We start from the raw sequence: 10,768 nt of genomic DNA on the forward strand, positions 1-10,768 counted from the left end.
TGTTGAGATGAAAGTTTGTCTTATATAATCGGACTGAATTTCACTGTACAATAAATCTGGGTCCTACAATAGTTTTGTATTTCTTAGTTTTGTTTTTTGCGATGGCTTTACAATCTATCAAATTTTATACGGGTTTTAGTGTTTAGAGTGGTGAACGATAACCAAACTACAGAATCATTTCCAGTTTACACATACGTAAGTTAGGGCCGGTCAGGGCCGGCGCTGCCTATAAGGCGAACTAGGCTGTCGCCTAGGGCGCTATCCATAGTGGGGCGCAAAAATGTGTAATCTCGATTAGTAAAAAGTAGACATACATAATAATTAATAACTTTGATTACATTATATAAACTTTAGACAGGATAATATACTTAGGCGTAGCGATCTATTTCGGTGCCCAGGACGAACCATCAATTTTACACCCTATCTTCAAATGAGGCCTATACTGTTAATCGCGTTGGTGAAAGTGCGCCCACAACCTCCCTCACTAGGAGAGGTCGAGGCGTTTTTTACCAGCCAGTTTTCCTTTTTATTTTAATGTCAAGCAATAGATCTGGAAAATAATTAAATAAGTTCGTAATGCCAAGTAGCCGTCAACATTCTTTATTTGAAAGAAAGTTGCATATAAATCAGTAATGAGCTTTTTATATTATTATCTACTTCGTTTGGCGCCACCTTTTGGGACGGCGCCTGTGCCTTTTTAATTTTTAAATAGGGCTAAGTCTTGTTTTCTCTCCCTTTCAATTAGAAAATAAAAACTTCAGCTAGGGAGAGATTTAGATTTTCAAAGTAAATTAATTGTTGGCACCGCAAGATCCTAAACAGAATTATAAAGTAATTTTCTAATACAAACACACACACACACATATATAGGGTAAGGTGGGGTAATTCCACACACGGGGTAATTCCACACACTATATACTGGATACTCTCTATTTGTAATGAGAGTAAAGTTTAATTAAAAGTTACTATTCCCTGTTTCTAAGAGGTCATTTCTTGTACTTTCTGATACTGTTAGAGAAGCGTTCACCTACATTCAGAACAAGAATTTTAATTTTATCTGCATTTATCTTCAAACATCTTTAGGTAAGTACAACCCCTGCACTTTTTAAAAATATTTTTTTTGGTCTTATTTTTAATTGTTGTCAATTATTTATTGATTATATGAAAGCTTAATCATTTTTGTTAATAGTAACAGTTAATGATGCTAGATTCAGCCTTTAATTTAGAACAGGAAAGCATATTTTTTTAAATAGTAGGTGTGGGGCAATTCCACACACATGGTGTGGGGCAATTCCATACACTATAATTTGGAATGTCCCATGTTGCTTTTTATACTCTTTAGAGGGTTTAGCTTTTATTTTAAACCATTTCAAATGGTTGTGGCTAATTCTGTAATTCACAACTCATGATTTAATCTTAAAAATACTTGAATAGTACTAGATCTAGTACTATTTATTTTTTAAAAAACTCTGCTATCAAAGTTAAGTAAAATTGCCACATACTTCTTTTATTTCTTTATCTATTATTATTTTTACTGTACCTATATTATTTATTATAATGTATGCAATATTTAGAGCTAAACATCCCCATACACACATTAGTAATTAGACTTATTAACATTTAATTTTGTATTTATTTCAGAATGGTCCACAATTATAAACGAATAACTTCGGCCTATGACAGATGAGAGTAGAATTCAGGAGGAAGAAATTGAGACTTTCTCCTCACCCAGTGATGAAGACTGGTTGCCCCCATGCAAAATTGTTTCCAAGGGGAAAAATGTTTTTTACACATTTTTAAATACATGAATTTTAAAATTTTCATAATGTGTGTGGAATTGCCCCACTTGCCATGTTTTTGCAATAAAAGTGAAATATTTAAAAATTGTATTTTATTTTGTGAATTATCTTTATATTTGTTTGCCATCATATAAGTAATGCATGTCTAGTTTTACCCTCAATAATATATTGTGGTAGTGTTGATTTTAGATTTTTTACAAATTTTTTAGGAAAGTAGTGTATGGAATTACCCCGGGTTACCCTATATATATATATATATATATATATATATATATATATATATATATATATATATATATATATATATATTATATCTGTGTGTGTACATAAATATACATGCATGTATGGGGGCCGAAAAAAATTGCTTTATAATATTAAGTTAGTTGACTCGTGTATTAATAAACAGGAAAATCTTTATTATAGAAACATCCGTAACTGTTATCTAAGGGTCGTCTTTTAAAAAAAAATCGAAATGCAGGAGAAAGGCTGCCTACAGATTAATATTTGAACATCACATTATTACCATTGATTCCTGTGACGCCACTTGATTGATTTATTATTTAACAACAAACATGGCGGCTTTTATGGAAGGCCATTTTGCCCGTTGAAAAGTTCATTGTAAGGCTAAAGGCACAATGCAAATTCACAACACACGTGATTGGTTCTAATTCATTGATATTAGTTTGATTTACCTTTAAGAATCTATTAATTTATTATTTAAATGAGCTTTACGTGAAGTAGAGTTCGGGAGGTGAAGTAGAGATCACATGTGACCTCAGCATATGAAGGGATAGTTTGCTCAGCCGAAATCGGAGTTTTAAAAGACTAAACCATGTTGTCTGAGATGTGACGTTTTGTGACGAGGGGAAATATAAAGATCGTCAAATAATCGTGACGTCCTTTATGGACGAGCCCCGAAACCCACCGTCATCAAAGAATAACTGGTAGTCTAGTCAATGTTTAAATTAAGATTTAAAGTTGTGTTTACTCTCTGTAAGTTAAAAATAAATCAATGTATGTTTTACGAATAGTGTTATTTAAAATTATGTTACGTTATTTTAAGATTGTTTATTTCTATATCATAATATGTCTACTATATTATATTGCCAAGCGATGTTTTTATATTAAATATCACATGAATTTGATTTTATTAGTGTAATTACAAAAAAGAATTTTTCTTTCAGTTATGTAGCCGCATGAACACATTTATTTCTTAATACATCAAGGGCGCCCAAGACAGACCTGGAGGCGGAGTCTTCTTGAAGAACTGAAGCCAATAGGGATGTCTTGGGAGATGTCAAAATTAATAGCCGAGGATAGGAAGAAATGGAAGGAAATGGTGGAGGCCCTATGCTCCATAAGGAGCAAAGAGGAATAAGAAGAAGAAGACATCAAGATGTGTATAACATTAAAAAAAATGCAAAAATTAAAACAAATCACCACAACCATGCTCTTAAATTATATTAACAGGAATGGTTGGTATTACAATTGTGCTCAACATGGATTAAAATGAAACAGATTCATTCTGTTTAAATTAATGACATCTGTAAGCTGATGTATTGATGAAAATTATAAAATGGACAGTTTGTAAAATACCCCCAACTGCCCAACTCAAGTGACTGACTTCAAAACAAATAGTTACAGCCATTGAGAATCAAATCGCTATTCAGTAATCCTCTCCACTTAAAATATTTACAATCATTTGGTTGCGTAAAAAATTTGACCGCGCAGGCATTTTTCTTATTTTGTTCATATTTGTCTTGGTCAATATTATATTTATCAAGTCCATTTAAATATTTTTCATCTGAAATTTTGGAGTAAGGTCCCTAATACTTACCCGAATCAGAAAGTGTAGTTTACTCTGTAAACTCAATTATGCTTTCTTGATCTTGATGAGATTTTTTTTTAATGTTAAAACGTTTTATGTTCCTTAATTTTGTTCTCTTTTTAAACTTAATAATTTAAATCGTCATTGTTTTAATGGGTGGTGACATAATTTGTATTTAAATTACCTTGTGTATTTTCCATTCATCCGTAATTAATATATGATGAATTTATAAAATACAAGGCACTATTTTCATTTATTATTAACAATGCACATCGGATTTCTAAAATCATTAGATTGTAAAGAATATTGTTTGTAGCCTATTTTATGGTTTGACTGACTGTGTTAAAGAGGCCCGCAAAATTCAAAGAAAGGCCCCCAACTCCAGATAAAAAAAAAATTATTGTGTATTTTTCCCAAAGAAAGCCACTTTTATGTTAAAAATGATGCTTTAGATCTACAATCATAACAAAAACGACAAATCCAAAGTATTACTTTTTATTAGACATCAATGCATGCATTCATTGAATTTACAAACAAAATATCAGGACTTGTTTTAATAGTACGTATAGCTATAATAAACTTCATTAAAGTGGGTATCATTTTGGCTACATGGTCTGTAACATGGTCATTAAATTCACTCAAATCATCGGATTCTATCGATATAAGCACAAAGGCTTCAATGTGTGTTGAAGACCATATAATCAATAAGAGTTGATGTGCAAAAACATATGTTTGTGTGTTTAATTAAAAAAAATAGTCTTTATGTATTACACAAAAGCAAACAAAACAGGACGATTTTTGCAAGACTTGTATTTTGTAAGTTCTTCATGAAATTACACCATGAAGATCATGAGATGAATCTTCATTAAACCAATCCTCTACTGAATCTTTTAACATATGTGCTCATTATAGTATCTCCCAACAACACATTATATTTATTTGTGCTTTTGTTTCCCCATATTCGACCATCTTTTGTCGTTTGTGTTAATTTTTTTGATGTTGATAAAAATAAGTTTTATTTAGAACTATTTATCATAGTAAAAAGATATTTGATAAGAGGATCGATGTAAAAAAAGTGTGGTGACTAAATGTTTTAGCAATAGTTACTATTGAATATTGTATGACAGTAGGCGTTAGTAATGTAATTTCGGCGTTAAACTTAAATGTAGTGTGTATGACTGTAGTGTGCACAGATTTACTTTAACTATATATTGATTTCAATTATTTACAATTGGAATTGAGGCAAGTCTCTTCAGTTTCTTAATGTACGTACATGTATCAGACTCTTGTATATTTCTAATATTTCCAAATCAAGTTCAAGTATTTTAAAACTGTCAAGTTAAGATTCGCATTTTTAAGCGCGTGTTTTTGCAGTTAATTGTTCATAATGCCAGTTTGTTCCTGTTTTCTTCATGGTGTTGATGTTTTTCTGTTTTCCTCAAACCGTTGGTGTATACTAGCCGCGTCTTACCGTGGTTGTGTTTAAATGTCGAGTTTTACACATTTAAACATGTTCTCTGCTTTCTGTATTTTGCTACTCTGCCTGGATTTGCTATAATGTGTTCAATGACTTGTATATACCTGTGTTTGGGAAATCTTGCATGTGTGTCTTCAAACCTTCTCAACCCCTTCCCGTCGTCTAGTCTAACGCTTGTTGACTCGCCCAAACCCCTCCATACAGAAGTGTTACGTTTATGGATAAACTCTTAAAATCAAACCGGCATTAATCCAGATGCTGTTTTGTGTAGTTATAAGCCCCATACTTAAAACAATTAGTTTAAAAATTAAAAATATTTTTGCATGGTAAAGTAATGTTATGAAACAAATGCAACCAGTCAATCGATAATGAGTGTGTGTAAAAATACAAGTAAGATGACGTGATAATTAGGTTACATCAGAACATACAGAACCTTCACATTTTAAGAATAACAGTGGAGTGAACAGATTTGTCTAATAAAAATATGTCTGCTACACTACCTTAAAGCTATAGCTTTATTTAAAACATCTTCAGATACTTTGTTTACACTTGACGTACTTTCATCTCAACTGAGTCTGCGATATGTCCATCACTTGATAGCTCATACCAGTATATTCCTGTATTAGAGTCTGTTGCACCCCAGACACCATTTAAATCTACATATTTACAGTTGTAATACCACCAACCACCTTTACAAACTCCAGCACAATTTGCTCCGCTGTGTAAATCATTGTCCCTGTCGATGGTAGAAAATTTCATACCATTATGATATTTTAGATAGTCTTTAACGTTTCCACTGAATGACGACATGTATAACGTATACGATGCTGCTTCGTTGTCTACCTTGAAATAATCGTAATGGGCGTAGTACTTTTTACCTTTTCGAGTCATGTCGATTCTCAGTTCATTGTATCCCTGTAATGTATAACACGTGTGACATATTTAACTTTTTAAATATTGCTTTAGCCTGTATGTACAGATTATATTTTTCTAAGCTCACCATCAAAGTCAGGTTAGAGATCCAATCATTCCCAAGCCAGAAATCTCCAATCATTGAACCAAATCCGTGTTTATAGTCGTTCCAATCTCTGGTAAAATTCACGTCACCCAAAACACGTCTCTGAAATAGGATATTTTGCAAGATATTGATAAACTATTTTAAACCAAAATAGCAATAACACAAATCTAATTTATAAAAGATCACATTTTTAAAAAAGATTTTAGCGTATAAAATTTTCCAACCTGAATAATGATCCAACCTCCACCGTCAGTTTTTGTGTCGCACAAAGCCAATTTGTCTTGACCAAGTCTGACGGTCGTTCGTTCTGGTACATCAGTTTTGTCGTTCTTTTTACACTTTTTATAAATAGAAAGATGCTTGTTTTAACACATGACTAGAAACAAATGAACTTATCACCAAAGACTGCCTTAAAATGTGGTTTAGTTTTATAAAATCATACTGATTTATTTTCTAAGTCTTTCGTACACGTACATATGGTCGTATTTTATAATTCTAAACAATTTGTATAATGTATGTTGCTTGATTTAATTCTACTTTAAACACTTAACAGTGCTAATTCACATAATATTTATGTCGAAATAAAACAATTACCTGAAGTGAAATCCGTTACAACACAGGAATGACGTTGTAGTCGTTTTTCATCTCTTGTACAGTTGTGTTTAAAACTTCTATCATAAGGTTTGTTTGGTTGTTCCCTGTGATGGTCTCGTTGAGGTTTACGTCTATTGCTCTGAGTTTGTTATTCACTGTTTGCATTTGTTCTGTGATGTTATTTATCTTAGCATCAACCACGTCTATAGCTCTAATTTTGGCATTCACTGTTTGCATGTGTTTTGTGATGTTATTTATCTTAGCATCAACCACGTCTATTGCTCTAAGTTTGTTATTCACTGTTTGCATGTGTTCTGTGATGTTATTTATCTTAGCATCAAGCAATTCTATAGCATTAGTAGAGCTGATGTGTCTGTTACTGTTGTTTAACTCTGTAGATGATGGAATCTGAGCCGTGTCGTCACTGTACCAATCTCTACCAGAATGTGACATCTGTAAGGACATTGACACGTCTGCGCCTTTTAGTTTTTCTGGATCTTCAAACGATTTCAGAAAGTCGGCCATCGTGTCCACAGTTTTCACGTAGTTCAAAGTTTGAGCTTTCAAATTCATCAACAAAACAGATTTCTTTATTTTCTCTCTTTCATAAGACGTTGTTCTATTCTCTAGAACTCCAATGTCTCCTGTCTTATTGGTAAAATATACTTGACATTTATACTGGTGTAAATTACAGGCTGAAGTATTGGAGAAAGACAAGACCAGTTCTCCGTGATGTTTGGATAGTTTGCCGTCAGATAATATCCCAGATATTTTATAATCGCGAACCTTTGAATCAGACCCTGAAATAGACGCCAACAAAATCTTCCCTTCAGATTCACTGATCCTATAGACTGACATGTTGACAAGAGCTGACATTTGAGTGTCTTCTGTTATGTTTTCTGTACACTGGAGTTGTGCACAAAATAAACTTTTCCCATGGTAAAAGTGTTCTCTGGTCATATCCACTTTAAGGCCTAGAAAACAGTAGACAAAATTAAAAACGTAATATCTAATGCGTTCAATTAATTAAATATTTTGTACACATTAGAGAGATTATTTGATGTGTACAATTAATTAAATATTGTGTACACATCAGAGAGATTATGTGATGTGTACAATTAATTAAATATTGTGTACACATCAGAGAGATTATGTGATGTGTACAATTAATTAAATATTGTGTACACATCAGAGAGATTATGTGATGTTCAATTAATTAAATATTTTGTACACATCAGAGAGATTATGTGATGTTCAATTAATTAAATATTGTGTACACATCAGAGAGATTATGTAATGTGTACAATTAATTAAATATTTTGTACACATCAGAGAGATTATGTGATGTTCAATTAATTAAATATTGTGTACACATCAGAGAGATTATGTAATGTGTACAATTAATTAAATATTGTGTACACATCAGAGAGATTATGTGATGTTCAATTAATTAAATATTGTGTACACATCAGAGAGATTATGTGATGTTCAATTAATTAAATATTTTGTACACATCAGAGAGATTATGTGATGTTCAATTAATTAAATATTGTGTACATATCAGAGAGATTATGTAATGTGTACAATTAATTAAATATTTTGTACACATCAGAGAGATTATGTGATGTTCAATTAATTAAATATTGTGTACACATCAGAGAGATTATGTGATGTTCAATTAATTAAATATTGTGTACACATCAGAGAGATTATGTGATGTTCAATTAATTAAATATTTTGTACACATCAGAGAGATTATGTGATGTTCAATTAATTAAATATTGTGTACACATCAGAGAGATTATGTAATGTGTACAATTAATTAAATATTTTGTACACATCAGAGAGATTATGTGATGTTCAATTAATTAAATATTGTGTACACATCAGAGAGATTATGTGATGTGTACAATTAATTAAATATTGTGTACACATCAGAGAGATTATGTGATGTGTACAATTAATTAAATATTGTGTACACATCAGAGAGATTATGTGATGTGTACAATTAATTAAATATTTTGTACACATCGGAGAGATTATGTGATGTGTACAATTAATTAAATATTGTGTACACATCAGAGAGATTATGTGATGTGTACAATTAATTAAATATAGTGTACACATCAGAGAGATTATGTGATGTTCAATTAATTAAATATTTTGTACACATCAGAGAGATTATGTGATGTTCAATTAATTAAATATTGTGTACACATCAGAGAGATTATGTAATGTGTACAATTAATTAAATATTTTGTACACATCAGAGAGATTATGTGATGTTCAATTAATTAAATATTGTGTACACATCAGAGAGATTATGTGATGTTCAATTAATTAAATATTTTGTACACATCAGAGAGATTATGTGATGTTCAATTAATTAAATATTGTGTACACATCAGAGAGATTATGTGATGTGTACAATTAATTAAATATTGTGTACACATCAGAGAGATTATGTGATGTGTACAATTAATTAAATATTGTGTACACATCAGAGAGATTATGTGATGTCTTAAAATCTCCAGTCCGGGAACCGTCCTCGCCACTCTCATGTTAGCAGTCGAGCTTGCCACAACCCAATTACGAAGTTCCTTCATTATTCAAACACAATCAAAACATTTCTTACTAAATATTGTTTAAAATCACTGTACTTTAGTTTAATTTTTTTATATAAAAAATTACAATCTGTGTGTTTTAGGGTCATTCATAAAGGACGTCACGTTTATGTGTACATAATTCAAGATTTCGGATGTGATGCTTAGTGGAATAAAACTAAACGAACTCTCCTTTCATAAGCGGAAGCCACAGTTAAGTCGCTTTGTTATTTTCAAATTTTCAAATTTTGTTCAATACTATTGTATTGCATAAGATCTAAAATCCTTAAAACTTTGAGTTTATCTTAAAACCATTAGTTTGCATTAAAAAAATAACCTTTAATTAAAAGAAAAATTCCGAAATGTTTTTTAACAATAAAGGATAATTGTGAAGCATACTTAATAAATAACAATTAAATAGATCCATACGCGTTTCGAATATGCTACATTTTTAAGAAGACAATATAATCATGGGAATAGCCGTATTGTTTTGTTAGCACTATTTAAAGGGCAACAACCAAGTTAATATTTTCTGGAAAATCTAATACACCTATTTGTATCCCTTTACGTATACGTTCTATCTATCGAAATGATACGGGGTATATGGAGCTGAATTGTTTTCACAACAAGTTCTTAAGTAAGCTAATTTATGTTTCATAATTTAAATATGCGACAAGTGCACTGTCTTACAAAAATGCATTAAAGCAATTAATTTAAAAAAGGCTAATTAAGTAATGTTTTGATCGATTAAATCTTACTGTTCCGTTTTTAAATTATAATCATTTCGACTTGTCTTATTAAGACCTAATATAATTAAAGTGAGCTTACCAAACGACAGAAATAAGTTGACGGCTAACACAGCAATAAAATACAAAGCAGACATTTTAAACTATTGCAATAACATCAACTCAGCTGAGTACGTTCTCATAGCTGGTTTGTTTGTCAAATAGTCTCGTACTTATATACCGACCAGTTAAAAACATACATAAGTTGACAGGAGGTTGAAGGTCAACATGCACTTGTAAACAGATATTACGTATTGAGTTTGCCACTTGAGTTGACCAGAAATAAATGTCTGAAGTTGAAACATGATGTCAGATAATATCACATAGATTTCTTGTGTAATCGTCTCCTTACATACATACTTGAATAAGAAAGTATTCGCAACAAGAACCGACATGTAGTTACTAGCACGATACAGATTACTGTCTCATCGATACCAACATACTTATCAAAGTAAATAGAAACGGAAAGAGCAATTTGCCCCACTTAAGAAAACTCGAGTTCCCATCACTAGTGACGTTTTCTATTTAAAAATAACTAATTAACTACTGACATGTAATATTCAAACATTTATTTTTAACCTTTAACATATGGTGTGGCAAAATACTGTAAAACCTCATATGATTGTCTTTATTTTAAAACATTGTTAAATTTGATGAATAACAT

At 31.2% G+C, this 10,768-nt stretch overlaps 1 protein-coding gene across 1 annotated transcript; it reads right to left on the reverse strand.

Moving 5' to 3' along the window:
- Positions 1-5,882: 5,882 nt before the first annotated feature.
- On the reverse strand, positions 5,883-10,273 carry LOC131956710 (uncharacterized). The gene is made up of 5 exons (XM_059321271.1): positions 10,148-10,273; positions 6,717-7,690; positions 6,347-6,460; positions 6,105-6,224; positions 5,883-6,019 (listed from the first exon to the last, which is right to left on the reverse strand). Exons 1-2 carry the CDS (start codon positions 10,200-10,202, stop codon positions 6,732-6,734), a joined length of 1,014 nt encoding a protein of 337 aa, XP_059177254.1. The 5' UTR covers positions 10,203-10,273; the 3' UTR covers positions 5,883-6,019; positions 6,105-6,224; positions 6,347-6,460; positions 6,717-6,731.
- Between the last annotated feature and the right edge of the window lie 495 nt (positions 10,274-10,768).

This window comes from Physella acuta, unplaced genomic scaffold (genome assembly GCF_028476545.2).
Source record: "Physella acuta isolate Inbredline_101_S28 unplaced genomic scaffold, ASM2847654v3 ptg001171l, whole genome shotgun sequence".
NCBI lineage: Eukaryota > Metazoa > Mollusca > Gastropoda > Physidae > Physella > Physella acuta.

What these genes read in the sequence shown, in the direction of transcription:
- LOC131956710 (XM_059321271.1), bottom strand. Translation starts at nt 10,202, where the DNA reads ATGTCTGCTTTGTATTTTATTGCTGTGTTAGCCGTCAACTTATTTCTG. An exon ending in CAACTTATTTCTGTCGTTTG is followed by an intron (nt 7,691 to 10,147) that starts GTAAGCTCACTT and finishes ACTGTTTTCTAG; the next exon opens with GCCTTAAAGTGGATATGACC.